At 37.3% G+C, this 16,372-nt stretch overlaps 2 protein-coding genes across 4 annotated transcripts; both read right to left on the bottom strand.

The window, feature by feature from the left end:
• Nucleotides 1-1,197: 1,197 nt before the first annotated feature.
• LOC113635062 (heat shock factor protein 5-like) lies at nucleotides 1,198-3,273 on the bottom strand. 2 transcript variants are annotated; one of them, XM_047809531.1, is made up of 5 exons: nucleotides 3,116-3,273; nucleotides 2,310-2,753; nucleotides 1,811-1,890; nucleotides 1,493-1,660; nucleotides 1,198-1,361 (listed from the first exon to the last, which is right to left on the bottom strand). In XM_047809531.1, exons 1-4 carry the CDS (start codon nucleotides 3,156-3,158, stop codon nucleotides 1,493-1,495), a joined length of 735 nt encoding a protein of 244 aa, XP_047665487.1. In that variant the 5' UTR covers nucleotides 3,159-3,273; the 3' UTR covers nucleotides 1,198-1,361. The 2 variants fall into 2 exon arrangements, with proteins under 2 accessions (XP_047665487.1, XP_047665486.1); XM_047809530.1 differs by having other exon boundaries at nucleotides 1,201-1,361; nucleotides 1,497-1,660.
• A 10,729-nt stretch (nucleotides 3,274-14,002) lies between these two features.
• Nucleotides 14,003-16,034, bottom strand: LOC113635065 (heat shock factor protein 5-like). Of its 2 annotated transcripts, none has more exons than XM_047809536.1 (5): nucleotides 15,877-16,034; nucleotides 15,078-15,521; nucleotides 14,579-14,649; nucleotides 14,265-14,428; nucleotides 14,003-14,121 (listed from the first exon to the last, which is right to left on the bottom strand). In XM_047809536.1, the coding sequence occupies exons 1-5, from the start codon at nucleotides 15,917-15,919 to the stop codon at nucleotides 14,070-14,072; spliced, it is 774 nt and encodes a 257-aa protein (XP_047665492.1). In that variant the 5' UTR covers nucleotides 15,920-16,034; the 3' UTR covers nucleotides 14,003-14,069. The 2 variants fall into 2 exon arrangements, with proteins under 2 accessions (XP_047665492.1, XP_047665493.1); XM_047809537.1 differs by having other exon boundaries at nucleotides 14,061-14,121; nucleotides 14,261-14,428.
• Nucleotides 16,035-16,372: the final 338 nt, after the last annotated feature.

The following is a 16,372-nucleotide window of genomic DNA, read 5'->3' as shown; positions in this document are numbered from 1 at the left end:
ATAAACATAACAAAAAATCAGTTATATGTTCTATAATGCAGTAAAATTTCCCCTTTACTTGAATCACAACCAAAAATTTATTTAAAAAAAAGTTTATGTTTGAGCTGTCAGTCATGATTTTACAGCTACAAAGCTACAATTTTTGTGACAGAGGAAAAAGTTATAGACAGCAGCTTCTAATGAGCTCAGTAAAAACTTGTTTACAGAGAGATGATGGTTTTTAACCGGAAACTCGATGCAAGAAGCCTACATGTAAAAATAACATGACAGGTACATTTACTAAAAACCCTCACATATATATTTAAGTATTTGTGCATTAGTGCAAAGACAAATTTTATGCAATCCTTATGTATATTTGTGGCGAGCAACACAGCAATGTAGCGTGGCTCAGATCCGGGCCAAATCTGGCACAAGCGGACCGGATCTGGACCAAAACTAGGCTGTTGGGAAAGCACACACATATAAATAACCACAAATTACATTACTAAAGGAACACATGCAATTTATTTAGAGACTAAAGTAAAACTTATACTTTACATTTTAATACTTACATTTTCATGCTATACTTTCAGGTTGTATGCAGCTCAACTACAACTACATGATTCACTACTGTCTCTCTATTACTGCTCTGTATGCAGGAAAATAATTTTAATATCATCCAAATGATGTCCCCTCAAAGCACATTGCCATGACTGACCAGTCTCTGTAAGTTAAACCTCTAGGGCACAGTTTAAAGCTTCATGCAAGTTCTACACCACCATCAGCCTATATATAATTCTTAGTCAAAAGTGTGCACATTCAATATTCTACTGCATTGATTCTTTTTTCAGATCTTTTGTTAAACGTTAGAACGTTGTTCATAACTTATTTCCAAAACTTTACCAAATAAGTGTATAGAAGCTACAAAAAATAAATTACTTTGTTGAATAAATCATTTAGTACATTTCATGCATCAGGCCCCACATTTCTGTGCAATTAAATTTGCATTAAATTTGCATTAAAATAATACCTGTCAATGTACCAGCGATTTTATATTTAAATCTAAAAGGAATGATCAATACATTCGATGTTTTTCTTAAATAGATATTCATAAATATCAATGGTTATAATTAGACTGATGTACAAATTTTAAATTCATACAAATATCACATTGCATTTGATATAATAAATGACTCAACAAGAGCATGTTTCATGTCTTTTTTTTAAATAAACAAACAAACAAACAAACAAACAAATAAATAGATGGATGAATAAATAAATAAATGATTCACAAAAATTCAAGAGATGGCTTAATGATAATTAATGATAATTAACAGTTTTCACAATAAGTCATTGGCGAGCAGAGTGAAGAAAGCAGCAGCCTGAATATGGAGAAAACACACACACAAACACACACACACACACACACACACTATTAGCACAGGGGTTGCAAATGATGGAGGATCATCTAATCTGACTTAACTGTATTTTAATACTGTCTTTATAACCTGACCTACATTTCATCTTCTGCATCAAATACACTGCCCAGGTTCATGTCACTCGTCCTGGGATCTGGTTCCTGGCCAGTGTAGAGGAGGTGGCTAAATAAGAAGTCCTGGACATCAGCTGACTGCATGATTGGATCTTGGCCAGCGTACTGGAGGTGGCTAAATGAGTAGTCCTGGACAATAAGAGGTAAAATGTTGTGTTACAGGACACATTACGGTTTTAGATGTACATTCCTACCAAACCTTATTGTAGCTACATGGGCTAAAATAATTGCACTGACAATTTCTACAAACAAAAAATAAAAAAGTTTCTCAGCTCTCACAGGATAATAGCCACAATGAGCATAGGAGGCAACTTCTTGCTGGGAGGAATCCATGGAGCCTGGGATACAGCAATGGTTCTCTGCAACAAAACGAACACAAAACAATGAAGGCTGACAAACGGCTCACTGTTGAGTAACATGTTAACCACATCTCACCAATACATTATTCTGAAACAAAATTATAATACAGCTCTTAGTGTCCATCTTCTGGACTTCTGTCAATGTGAAATTTCAGATTTTGAAATAAATTTGATACCCAACTTTCTCCCCTCTAATGTACTTAGATTTCATTCCTCCTACATCCCTCCCCCTTACATGCCAGGAAATTAATTGGTTATGCTAATAAATAGCATATTGATGTGAATGTGTGTGATGGGCTGACATCCCAATCAGAGCACCCAGATTTACTTTGAAACTGACCAGGGTAAAACAGTTACTAAAGATGAATGAATACATAAATGAAAGAATAAATTATAGCTTGTTCTGAACATCTACTGACCGACCACAGCAGAGATGTCAGGTGCATTCAGCATCGGGCGAAAAGGACTTGGGTGGTTGGAGACTTCTTGCCCAGCTGCAAGCTGGACCCTGTTGGCAGGTGTGAGTCTCCTTAGCTTGACCAGAAGCTCCGGGTTGGCCCGTTTGAAGTTCGGGTTATAGTAGTGCTGTATGAAGCTCACTTCATAGATCTTGTAATCTGGGCAAACTTTTCTGAAGCCATAGAGGTTAAGCTGACGAACAAAATTGATGAAATTAGTCGTCCTGAAATACTTGATCATCTTCTTGTTGTCTGCAGATAGCACTTCAGCTTTGAAGGCCTCTGGACAAATCAGGATTCCTTCCCCACTGTCATCCCAGCAGATTGAGCAAATCTGAGGATCAGTCACCAAATGCCACAAGTTGCTTGGAAAGTTTCTTAGGTTGATCCGGACCTCCGTCGCAGCTAAATGATTTGTAAACAACAGGTAGGAGATCAGTGTTATTGAACTATAGATGTTTATAAATCTAGACAATTGCTAACTAGATTGTGATAGTTGATCTCTAGTGCCAACTAGTTAGCAGGGCGGCTATCTAACACATTAATCCATCTACATTAACAAATGATTTGTAAAACAAACAAACAAACAAACAAACAAACAAACAAACAAATAAATAAATATTAAGGACTCAAAAATTGTCATCATCAACAAGCTAGCAGCAGCTCTCTCGAGTTTTCTCGCCTCCTGAGTGGAAAATAAATGAAAAAACAAAAGAAACTTTTTTTTCGGATTATTTTTGCTATCTGACTATATGATAGACAAATACCTGATATCTCGGTTACTTCTGTTGAATCAACGTTTCCACTCATGATTAGAAGCGTTAAAGTCAGTGTGAGATCAGAGTAAGAATCTCTTAAGCAGTCGCGGACCTCAGTCTGGAGATTAAATTTAAATGCAAACAAGTGGATGCGCAGAATTTCTGACGTCATTCAAAAATATTGAATAAGTGCACGCTTGGATCTGTCCAATCAGAGTGAAACAAGAGACTGCGACAATAACAAAGCGAATTCCTGCTGTGTAGTAAATTGTAGATCAACATAGTAAAGAAGAATTTGTTTTTCTGAATATTTAGTTTTGACATTTCAGACAGAGGATTTTGTGATTAGAGAAGTATTTAGTTTTTACTTGTATATTTGGTTTATCGAGATCCAGTGTGTAATAGAAGTGTGCCCTTCATTTTTTTTCAGCAGTATATATAAGGCGATAAGTATTAAAGTTCGATGGTTGTTTAAACGCAATCCTGCGTTAATGTGAGCGCGCTTCCTATTGGCTGCGCCGGTGGCGCTACTACGTGCTGATTGAATGATGTGCAGTAGAACAAGGAAGAAGTGCTGTGGGTGAGACGCATGTTGTAAGAATAAACGTTCAAAAATTCATCTCATGGTGAATGTTAGACACAGTTGCACACGTGTTTTGATTAGGTGGAGCTCAACTACAACTACATGATTCACTCCTGTCTCTATATTACTGCTCTGTGTGCAGATCATCACTTTTCGTTTACTGACTGTTTTGTGCAAGCTGGTTTTGTAGTGCACTTTATTTATGGCTTTACTAAATATGTTAATTCCAGTAATTTCTGTGTAAAATTTTCATCCTTTATTTAGTATTTTTGTTCTTTTCTTTTCATTCTTAATTGTTCAAAAGAAATTAGCTTATGCATGTAGCTCATTTACATAAAAAAAAGTCAGATTAATCAATTTAAACCAACATAAAATATAATATTGATTTGTAATTATTGAAAGAAATTGCCTAAGTTGTTCCTGCCATGGGCGAGGCTAACCAGCACCCCTAAAAAGGAGCTCAGCACCCCTCAAACTTGGAGTAAGAAATGTTGTCATTCTAAAATTTTTGTTCTTCGTTTACAAGTTAAATAATGTCCAAAACATACTCCGTAGTTTGTGGTATAATATTTATGTGCTAAGGATGAAAATGAAAACATCCCCCTTAACAAATGCTGTCATCTTCTCTTCTTCTATTTCTCCTCTGTACCTGCACCGCTCAGCACGACCGTCATCCAGCGCGAAACACACGCAGAGTGAGAACACGTTATGTAGTGTTGTGAATCAACTAAGTTGCTCCAAAGCTTTCTCTCACACTTCTTTCCTTTTACCTAGATTTGTTCCGATTCCCAAACCATATCAGTGAGTACTGGAGTCAGTATCCTGAATCACCATGGTACACCTATAATAAGTGTTTATTTTCGGACTATTTTAGTCCAGCGGGTCGCCGCCGCTGTGGAGTAGCACAGGACCTGGGTGACTCGTCCATAGTCATAAACGAAGGAAGTAGCGCCGGTTACAATGTTCTTCCGCAAGACGCATGGAGTTGTGTTTATTAACTGCTAGAGCGTGAAACAAAAACAGCAGCGTGACAAATAAACTGCGTACGTGTGTCTCTGTTGTTAAAGTTTATCGTTAATTTGATACTCATTTTAACTCATTCAGGCATGCAGTCCAACCTCAGTCAATTTCTTGTTTGAGCCTCATGTGACAGCACTGGCTCTGCATTACCATATTGAACTTAAGTCAAAGGAAGTGAGGCTGGTACAGTTCAGGACATGCTAGCAGGTTGATGGCTAATTTCGCTGGTACCTGTGACCAGTGACAATAAAGGCTACTACTACTACTGCTAAAGTGATATCTAAAATGTGATTTATTTTTTCAGGGTGTCTGAGCAATGCATGATATGTAGCACACAGGCAGCTGGCAAAAAGTGTATTTTGTCTTTGTGGAAAAAAAAACTTCCCAAGTCACACACACACACACACACACACACACACACACACACACACACACACACACACACACACACACACACACACAAACAGACACACACACACACACACACACACACACACACACACACACACACACACACACACACACACTAATATGTCAGAACCAGCATTCACATCATATGATTTAGGGAAAAGAAACTGCACAAGTGAAACCGTATAAGCAATACTGAAATAAGAGCAATGGGAAAATATCATGTTTTACTTGAACTATTAAATGACTTTATTTAGTTTGTTATTGTTACGGAGATTGCAATCAAAGTTCAAACTCTTTGCAATGTATCTTAATATATTCACATTTTTCCAAACTTTCCTTTTGTGAATATGCAACAAACTTCCTGAGATAACACTAAAACTAAAACAACTTTCAGACTAACATTGTACTAGAACCTGATGTCTTGTGCTAATCATGTCTTGTGACTCAAACATATTTTGAGTCGTAATGGTCAGAACACAATAATTTCAACAAAAAGCTTGTTCTTCAGAGAGTAAACATTTGGAGTAAGTTTGCCACTGTCAAGTTCCAGCAAGATCTTCTGAAAAAACTCAAAAGAGTATCTGAGATCTTTGGGGTAGCTGAGATTAATCGCAAAGATCAGTCCATGAAGAAAAACGCAAGCCTTTGCAATGCCTGTCAACCCTGTCATCACCTCTATGCCTTCCAGCACTATTCCAGTCTGTAAAGGATCATCTGTTGAGCCACCTTTCGTGATGATGTTCAATGTGAGCAGTTTCAGTTCCTCCTCGTTCCAATGAGTATCCTTTAAAAATAATAATAATAGTGCATTTACTAGCAACATCACTTGGTATTGTTCAGTGGTAAAAATACATTGCACACAAAATGATTTTTGAAATAATGATTGATTAATATCACTGTTTTGATTTATATACAGTGTGATTTATATACAGTATAGTGACATGTGAAGCTTGAGAACCACTTGCAAAATCTGTGAAAATGTGAATAATTTAAAAAAAATAAGATTTTAACAAACTCTTGTTTTGTTAAATTTATTAATTTTTTTTATAGTTTCTAAAAGGGGTTCCCAAACGTTTGCATGCCAATGTAAGCTGTTTATTTAGGTTTGGAGCCCAACTTAATGGTTGATCAATTTCAGATGCACACCTGATAATGCTTGATGAGATTCTCAGGATTTTCCGAGAGGTAGACAATTAAGCATCGTAGTACAACATCTCTATGTTTTTCCACAGGACCGGTCTGAAAAGTACATAAAACAAAATTTAGCTTTTCATGGTGCATGATACTGGGTGGGTGGGTTAATGTTAAGCGTTTTGTTAAATGTTATATGAGCATGTGTAGATTTTTCTAATTTGTGTGGTTCAGCATGAAATGCCCTTAAAATGTAAAAATGAGGTGACAGTATCAGAAACACTGCTTTCCTTCTACACAGATGTGCACTTATGATGTGTCAGAACAGAACCATGCTAAAAGGCATTTATGAATTTAGATTACAGAAAAAATTTAAAAAAAAAAAAATTTTTTTTAAAGTACACAGATATACACGTACACACACAAAATGCTAGTCAGCATTTAACTTTACTGGGATTAAAACAAATGAAACAAATCTGAAGCAATACTGAAATCAGTGCATGAAATCTGTTGCAACACAAATGCATACAAAATATTTTGCTTTGCATCTGTATGAAGCCAGATGAAGATAGAAGATGCATAAGAAGTGAGATTACTTGCAAGTACTGAGATAGATAGATAGATAGATAGAGAGAGAGAGAGAGAGAGAGAGAGAGAGAGAGAGAGAGAGAGAGAGAGAGAGAGAGAGAGAGAGAGAGAGAAGGGTTAGATGTTTACCATGTTGAGTCATAAAGTCTTAGTTATATGTTATCAGAAACATTATAGCCAATATTTTATTATTCATGTTATAGTAAGAGTTAGGAATAACGGATCATGTCACACATCAGTTACAGTTAAATGATTACTGATTATTTAATCATTACTCGTGTAGCAAGTGTGTGTGTGTGTGTTTTACATTGTTAGCCCTAAAGATTTTTCCACAGTAGCTGTTTATGTGATAATAACCCACCAGCTCGATTTTTCCTCTACTGAGCATCTCAATGTGGATGGTCTAGTTTACATACTTGTCTGATATTTAGGACAGATTTATCTCCATTTAAACCAGCCTGAGCTGTAATAGTTATGTCATTATACATGTAATTATACTGTTACACTGCATTTGCTGTTGAGTTGCACTTTATTTTACCTGCAAGTTGTGTGTTATAAGTAACATGATTTATTCTGCAAGCACAAACAATGCCATTATGGATCTGGCCCCAAAAATAGTAATAAATTAACAAAAATTTATAAAAAATTATTACATCCAAAATAAATCAACAATAAATGAGCAACTTACACAGTAATAATTACAATTCCAAGTCAACTTGCTTGGTTCTCAAGGAAAATGCACACACAAATTACTGATAATGCTGAAATTTGTATTTCTAATATTCAATTCAAGTTTGTATAGCGCTTTTTACAATAGACATTGTCTCAAAGCAGCTTTACAGAACATAAACATAGAGCAGAAGGTAGACATAATTAATGATAAAGGAAATAACGAATAATAAAAGAAATAAGAATTAACAGAATAAAAATTCTAGGTTATTATTAGATGTATATAGTTCACAATGTGTATGTATTTATCCCCCTATGAGCAAGTCTGAGGTGACTCAGGCAGCAGTGGCAAGGAAAAACTCTCTTAAATTGGTGAAGGAAGAAACCTTGAGAGGAACCGGACTCAAGGGGGAACCCATCCTCATATGGGTGACACTGGGGGTGTGATTGTAATATACAGTCATTTAAATGTTGTATTGGTGTAAGGATCATGGACTTCCGATCTCCTTAGTATCACAGAGTCTAAGTGAAGATGTCTCAGGATTCTTAGAGTCGGCCTCGTCTCAGTGGACGTCCAAAGGCTTCGTCCCACAGAGGACGTTGGGAGCTGGTACAATGTCTGGATGCCTCGGGATGGTTACAAAGAGAGAAGCAGTGGAGAGGGATTAACATATCTGCTGTTCATAAAAATATGCAGGTCTGATGTACTAGTGCATGATACTATAGGATGTATTATGTGTACGCCTGACTAAAGAGATGAGTTTTTAATCTACATTTAAACTGGGAAAGTGTGTCTGAGCCCCGAACCCTATCAGGAAGACTATTCCAAAGTTTGGGAGCTAAATAAGAAAACGCTCTACCACCTTTAGTAGACTTAGATATTCTGGGAACTACCAATAGTCCTGAGTTTTGTGATCTCAGAGAGCGTGAAGGATTGTAACGTGTTAGAAGACTAGTTAGATACATGGGACCTAAACCATTAAGAGCCTTGTACGTAAGTAGCAGCAGTTTGTAGTCAATTCTAAACTTAACAGGTAGCCAGTGTAGAGATGATAAAATTGGGGTTATATGATCATACTTTCTTGTCCTAGTGAGAACTCTGGCAGCTGCATTTTGGACTAACTGTAGCCTATTTATTAAAGATGCAGGACAACCACCCAGTAATGCATTACAATAGTCCAGTCTAGAGGTCATGAATGCATGGACTAGCTTCTCAGCATCAGATACAGACAGGATGTTTCTCAGCTTGGCAATATTTCTAAGGTGGAAGACGTTGTTTTGGTAGTATGGGTGATATGATTTTTAAAAGACAAGTTGCTGTCTAATATAACACAAAGGTCTTTCACTGTCGAGCTACTAGTAACAGTACATCCCTCTAAATGGGAGTTAAGTTGTGATAGTTTCTGTGCACTGGTTTTTGGACCTATGAGTAGTATTTCTGTCTTATCGGAGTTTAACAATAGAAAGTTGCAGCTCATCCAGTCTTTTATCTCTCTAAGGCATTGAGTTAATTTGGACACTGTGGCTATTTCATCTGGTTTTGATGAGATACATAACTGTGTGTCATCAGCATAACAATGGAAACTAATCCCATGTCTTCTAATAATGTTCCCTAATGGAAGCATGTATATAGAGAAAAGAAGAGGTCTGAGAACTGATCCTTGAGGGACCCCATTATTAACTGGTAATAAACTGGAGGATTCACCATTTAATTCTACAAAATGGTATTGGTCTGACAGGTAGGATCTAAACCAACTTAAAGCCTGTCCATGAATACCTGTGTAATTTTGTAAGCGATCTAGAAGAATGTTGTGGTCTATAGTGTCCAATGCAGCACTAAGGTCAAGTAGAACTAATAGTGACATACAGTCTTGGTCCGAAGCTAAGAACAAGTCGTTTGTAACTTTAACAAGTGCAGTTTCTGTGCTATGATGGGGCCTGAAACCTGACTGAAACTCTTCAAGGATGTTGTTCTCCTGTAAGAAGGAGCTCAGTTGAACAGACACAACCTTTACAAGTATTTTAGACATAAACGGAAGGTGTGAGATAGGTCTGTAATTTGATAGTTTATTAGGATCTAAGTTAGGTTTTTTGATGAGTGGCCTAATAACTGCCAACTTAAAAGACTTCGGGACGTAACCTAAAGATAACGAGGAGTTAATGATATTAAGAAGAGGCACACCAGCTTTATGTAACACTTCTTTCAGTAGTTTAGTTGGGATGGGGTCTAGTGAACATGTTGTTGATTTAGCTGTAGTAATAAGTTTATCTAACTCTTCCTGTCCTGTACTTGTAAAGTTCTGTAAAGCCTTAGTTGAGATTGTGTCAATAGTTGCTCTCGTATGTTGATCGTCACCTATTTTATTCCTGATACTTTCGATTTTATCAGTGAAGAATCTCATAAAATCCTCACTACTGAAATGTGATGGAATAGTGTGTTCAGATTTCTGTTTTTTTGTTAAACTAGCCACTGTGCTAAATAAAAACCTGGGATTGTTCTGGTTATTTTCTATGAGTTTGCTCAGGTGCTCAGCCCTAGTAGCTTTTAGAGCCTGTCTGTAGCTGGACATACTGTCATACGCAATTCTAAAAACCTCTAATTTAGTTTTTCTCCATTTCCGTTCGAGGTTACGGGTCTCCCTCTTGAGGGTGTGAGTATGACTATTATACCATGGTGCAAGTGTTTTATCTCTAACCTTCTGTAATCTGACTGGGGCAACAGTGTCTAATGTGCTAGTGAATATAGCGTCTATGCTGTTAGTCATTGCATCTAGGTCGTTTGAGTTTAAGGGTACAGTAAGAAGTCCAGACAGATCAGGCAGGTTATTTGTGAATCTGTCTTTAGTGGTCGGAATAATGGTTCTACCGAGTCGATAACGTGGTGAGACATAGTTAGTCTGTTCTATAGGTAGCAAGTACATTATGAGGTAATGGTCTGTGATGTCATCACTTTGAGGTATGATATCTATATCAGTGACATCTATTCTGTGTGATATTATTAAATCTAGTGTGTAGTTACGTCGATGAGTTGCACTAGTGATGTTTTGTTTGAGCCCAAGTGAGTTTAGTAAGTCCATGAATGTGAGTCCTAAAGCGTCGTTTGTGTCGTCAACATGAATGTTAAAGTCTCCTACAATTAATGCTTTGTCAAAGTTCACCAATAGGTCTGAAAGAAAATCTGTGAATTCTCTAAGAAAAACTGTGTAGGGCCCTGGGGGTCTGTACACGGTCGCTAGAGCAAGAGACATCAGGGATTTCTTCGTGTGCATGTGCGATAGTGTAACATTAAGGACGAGCACTTCAAAAGAACTAAATCTATGCTGTGTTCTCTGGGTAGCAGTGAGGTAATCACTAAGGATAGTGGCGACACCACCTCCACGACCAGTGAGACGAGGCTCGTGCTTATAGATATATCCTGATGGTGTAGACTCGTTTAGACTGATGTATTCATTTGGTTTAATCCACGTTTCGGTGAGGCAGAGTGCAGTAAGGCTGCATCATCTAAGATCATTTCATTTACAATAAGTGCTTTGGGTGCAAGAGATCTAATGTTCAGAAGTCCAAACTGTTTTTGTTTGTTTCTTTGGCATTTTTCTGGTCTAATTACAGTAAGATTATTTCGAGAACTTCTCGTGTATTTACTTTTGGATCTCACTGCTCGGGGAACAGACACAGTTTCTATAGGGTGAGCTATGTGTGCATTTTTTGTGTCAATGTGCTGAGGTGAAGGATGGCTATTGAGATTTAAATTTAAAGAGTAGTTTACCAGTCAGAAGGTGTTCAGCGCCCTGGAGATGTGGTCCGAGAGGATCTCCGCTCCAACTCTGCTGGGGTGCAGGCCGTCAGCACGGAATAGCCTAGGATGCTCCCAGAAAACATTCCAATTATCGATAAAGAGTATTTTCTGAGCCTGACACCATGACTGTAACCATTCATTTAAAGCAAAAAGTCTACTGAACCTTTCAATTCCTCGCTGGTAAGTTGGAAGCGGTCCAGACACGATGATCCTCGTCGTGGGCGCTGTGCTGCGAACCGTCTCCACCAGGGTGTTGAAGTCCCTCTTCAGGATCTCCGACTGCCTCAGGCTGGTGTCATTCGAGCCGACATGAAGAACCACAGCTCTGGTGTTTCTGCTCACGACTCTAGGTACCTGTGCAGATACATCAAGAACACGAGCACTAGGTAAGCAGTGATTGCGAGCCTTACCTTTAGCCACCGTAGCACGGACGTGGCGGACGATGGAGTCTCCGATGATCACGTTGTCGCAGTCTGTCTTGCGAAGGGGGGCAAAGCGGTTCCGGGTGGGGATCTCGAAGACCGGCGGTGGTGGAGGGGGAGAGGTCCTAGGCCGGGGACCGGCACGCGTCCTTCGCTGCTGCACCAAGGGCCTGCGGTGTCCTGGCGCCGGAGTGAACAGCTCCTGGGCAGGCAGAACAAAACAAAGTTTTAAACTCATTTAAATGCCCTGGACCTTTATTCACTGTCTCAGCGTTCTACATGATTTAATCACGTTATTTTGCTTTTTAAACGTGTGTATTAAAAAAAACGTGTGTACTGTATTATACGTGTGTACTGTAAGATAGATTTACCAACAAAAACATTGTGCTAAACGTTTTTACACACACAGCTCATTTAAATAGCAAACAGGACAACCTTCTATCAGCTGAAAGGTATGTAAACATGTGTTTATTGTGGATTATTTGTGTTTATTTGGTCCAAAGTTATTACTGTTTTCATTCCCGGAAGCTCTGTGTGCTGAATGCAGTGTGAATCTGCGTAGAGCTTGGCATGGGACAAGTCAGTGATTTTACTCTATGTAGTGGTGGGGAGATTCCAAAACAAACCCTCGGTAGTTCTATTTTGATGGCATGAACACCTCTAGTGACATATAAATCAATTAAAATAAATTTTATAGTTTGGTAGCTGAGAAAACTCTTATACAGAGGTGTACCAACATGTGCCAAACTGGCACAGGAAAGTGTGTCTCTACAAAAACCCCTCTTTAATATCTTTGATACACAATAGATGAACCAAACTTAAAACAGTTAATGGTGCAATGTTATGAAATGTGTTTATTGGCATTCACTGAATGAATTCAAAGATAAATAGTGTCTAAAATTTTTAAATTGTGTCAGGTGGAAATTTTATTTTTTACATTTGCGGTGTTCCATCTTCTCTTACTGTGATCTGGTAATTTATATACCACATATAATATCAATGCAGAACTTTCTGAATTAGTCACAAGAAAATGTAACACAAATCACTAACGACATAAACATAACAAAAAATCAGTTATATGTTCTATATGTAAACTTTCCCCTTTACTTAAATCACAACTAAAAATGTATTTTAAAAAAGTTTATGTTTGAGCTGTCAGTCATGATTTTACAGCTACAAAGATACAAAGCTACAATTTTTGTGACAGAGGAAAAAGTTATAGACAGCAGCTTCTAATGAGCTCAGTAAAAAATTGTTTACAGAGAGATGATGGTTTTTAACCGGAAACTTGATGCAAGAAGCCTACATGTAAAAATAACATGACAGGTACATTTACTAAAAACCCTCACATATATATTTAAGTATTTGTGCATTAGTGTAAAGACAAATTTTATGCAATCCTTATGCATATTTGTGGCGAGCAACACAGCAATGTAGCGTGGCTCAGATCCGGGTCAAAAGGAACTAAAGGAACACACACAATTTATTTAGACAGTAAAGTTAAACTTATAGCTTACATTTTCGTGCTATATTTTCAAGTTGTATGCACAAGTGAAGAAAAGCTAAAAAAAAACATATTTAATGTTTTAAGTAATAGTTATTTATTGTATCATTTTAGAGTTGTTGAGAGAACAATTGTGTGGAGCTCAACTACAACTACATGATTCACTACTGTCTCTCTATTACTGGTCTGTATGCAGGAAAATAATTTCAATATCATCCAAATGATGTCCCCTCAGAGCACATTGCAATGACTGACCAGTCTCTGTAAGTTAAACCTCTAGGGCACGGTTTAAAGCTTCATGAATGTTCTACACCACAATCAGACTATATATAATTCTTAGGCAAAACTGTGAATATTCAATATTGTACTGCACTGATTCTTGTTTCAGATCTTTTGTTAAACTTATTTCCAAAACTTTACCAAATAAGTGTATAGAAGCTACAAAAAATAAATTACTTTGTTGAATAAATCATTTAGTACATTTCATGCATCAGGCCACATTTCTGTGCAATTAAATTTGCATTAAAATAATACCTGTCAATGTACCACTGATTTTATATTTAAATCTAAAAGGAATGATCAATACATGCAATGTTTTTCTTAAATAGTTATTCTTAAATATCAATGGTTATAATTAGACTGATGTACAAATTTTCAATTCATACAAATATCACATTGCATTTGATATAATAAATGACTCCACAAGAGCATGTTTCATGTCTTTTTTTTAAATAAATAAATAAATAAACAAACAAACAATAATAAATTAAATTAAAAAAAATTAATTAATAAATGATTCACAAAAATACCAGAAATGGCTTAATGATAATTAATGATAATTAACAGTTTTCACAATAATTCATTGGCGAGCAGAGTGAAGAAAGCAACAGCCTGAAAATGGAGAAAAGACACACACAAACACACACACACACACACACACACACACACACTATTAGCACAGGGGTTGCAAATGATGGAGGATCATCTAATCTGACTTAACTGTATTTTAATACTGTCTTTATAACCTGACCTACATTTCATCTTCTGCATTGAATACACTGCCCAGGTTCATGTCACTCGTCCTGGGATCTGGTTCCTGGCCAGTGTAGAGGAGGTGGCTAAAGAAGAAGTCCTGGACATCAGCTGACTGCAAGTTAGGATTCTGGCCAGCGTACTGGAGGTGGCTAAATGAGTAGTCCTGGACAATAAAAGGTAAAATTTTGTGTTGCAGAATACATTAAGGTTTTAGATGTACATTCCTACCAAACCTTATTGTAGCTACATGGGCTAAAATAATTGCACTGACAATTTCTACAAACAAAAAATAAAAAAGTTTCTCAGCTCTCACAGGATAATAGCCACAATGAGCATAGGAGGCAACTTCTTGCTGGGAGCAGGGCATGTTGGAATCCAAGGAGCCTGGGATACAACAAAACGAACACAAAACAATGAAGGCTGACAAACGGCTCACTGTTGAGTAACAAGTTAACCACATCTCACCAATACATTATTCTGAAACAATATTACAATACAATGCAGCTCCTAGTGTCCATCTTCTGGACTTCTGTCAAGGTGAAATTTCAGATTTTGAAATAAATTTGATACCCAACTTTCTCCCCTCTAGTGTACTTAGGTTTCATTCCTCCTACATCCTCCCCCTTACATGCCAGGAAATGAATCGGTTATGCTAATAAATAGCATATTGATGTGAATGTGTGTGATGGGCTGACATCCCAATCAGAGCACCCAGATTTACTTTGAAACTGACCAGTGTAAAACAGTTACTAAAGATGAATGAATACATAAATGAAAGAATAAATTATAGCTTGTTCTGAACATCTACTGACCGACCACAGCAGAGATGTCAGGTGCATTCAGCATCGGGCGAAAAGGACTTGGGTGGTTGGAGACTTCTTGCCCAGCTGCAAGCTGGGCCCTGTTGGAAGGTGTGAGTCTCCTTAGATTGACCAGAAGCTCCGGGTTGGCCCGTTTGAAGTTCGGGTTATAGTAGTGCTGTATGAAGCTCACTTCATAGATCTTGTAATCTGGGCAAACTTTTCTGAAGCCATAGAGGTTAAGCTGACGAACAAAATTGATGAAATTAGTCGTCCTGAAATACTTGACCATCTTCTTGTTGTCTGCAGATAGCACTTCAGCTTTGAAGGCCTCTGGACAAATCAGGATTCCTTCCCCACTGTCATCCCAGCAGATTGAGCAAATCTGAGGATCAGTCACCAAATGCCACAAGTTGCTTGGAAAGTTTCTTAGGTTGATCCGGGCCTCCGTCGCAGCTAAATGATTTGTAAACAACAGGTAGGAGATCAGTGTTATTGAACTATAGATGTTTATAAATCTAGACAATTGCTAACTAGATTGTGATAGTTGATCTCTAGTGCCAACTAGTTAGCAGGGCGGCTATCTAACACATTAATCCATCTACATTAACAAATGATTTGTAAAATAAACAAACAAACAAACAAACAAACAAACAAATAAATAAATATTAAGGACTCAAAAATTGTCATCATCAACAAGCTAGCAGCAGCTCTCTCGAGTTTTCTCGCCTCCTGAGTGGAAAATAAATGAAAAAACAAAAGAAACAAGATCGGATTATTTTTGATATCTGACTATATGATAGACAAATACCTGATATCTCGGTTACTTCTGTTGAATCAACGTTTCCACTCATGATTAGAAGCGTTAAAGTCAGTGTGAGATCAGAGTAAGAATCTCTTAAGCAGTCGCGGACCTCAGTCTGGAGATTAAATTTAAATGCAAACAAGTGGATGCGCAGAATTTCTGACGTCATTCAAAAATATTGAATAAGTGCGCGCTTGGATCTGTCCAATCAGAGTGAAACAAGAGACTGCGACAATAACAAAGTGAATTCCTGCTGTGTAGTAAATTGTAGGTCAACATAGTGAAGAATTTGTTTTTCTGAATATTTAGTTTTGACATTTCAGACAGAGGATTTTGTGATTAGAGAAGTATTTAGTTTTTACTTGTATATTTGGTTTATCGAGATCCAGTGTGTAATAGAAGTGTGCCCTTCATTTTTTTCAGCAGTATATATAAGGCGATAAGTATTAAAGTTCGAGGGTTGTTTAAGTTCAATCCTGCGTTAATGTGAGCGCGCTTCCTA

The sequence above is a fragment of the Tachysurus fulvidraco genome, chromosome 26 (genome assembly GCF_022655615.1).
Source record: "Tachysurus fulvidraco isolate hzauxx_2018 chromosome 26, HZAU_PFXX_2.0, whole genome shotgun sequence".
Lineage (NCBI taxonomy): Eukaryota > Metazoa > Chordata > Actinopteri > Siluriformes > Bagridae > Tachysurus > Tachysurus fulvidraco.
Note: the sequence above shows the minus strand (reverse complement) of the source record. Positions and strands in the feature narration are given on the sequence as shown.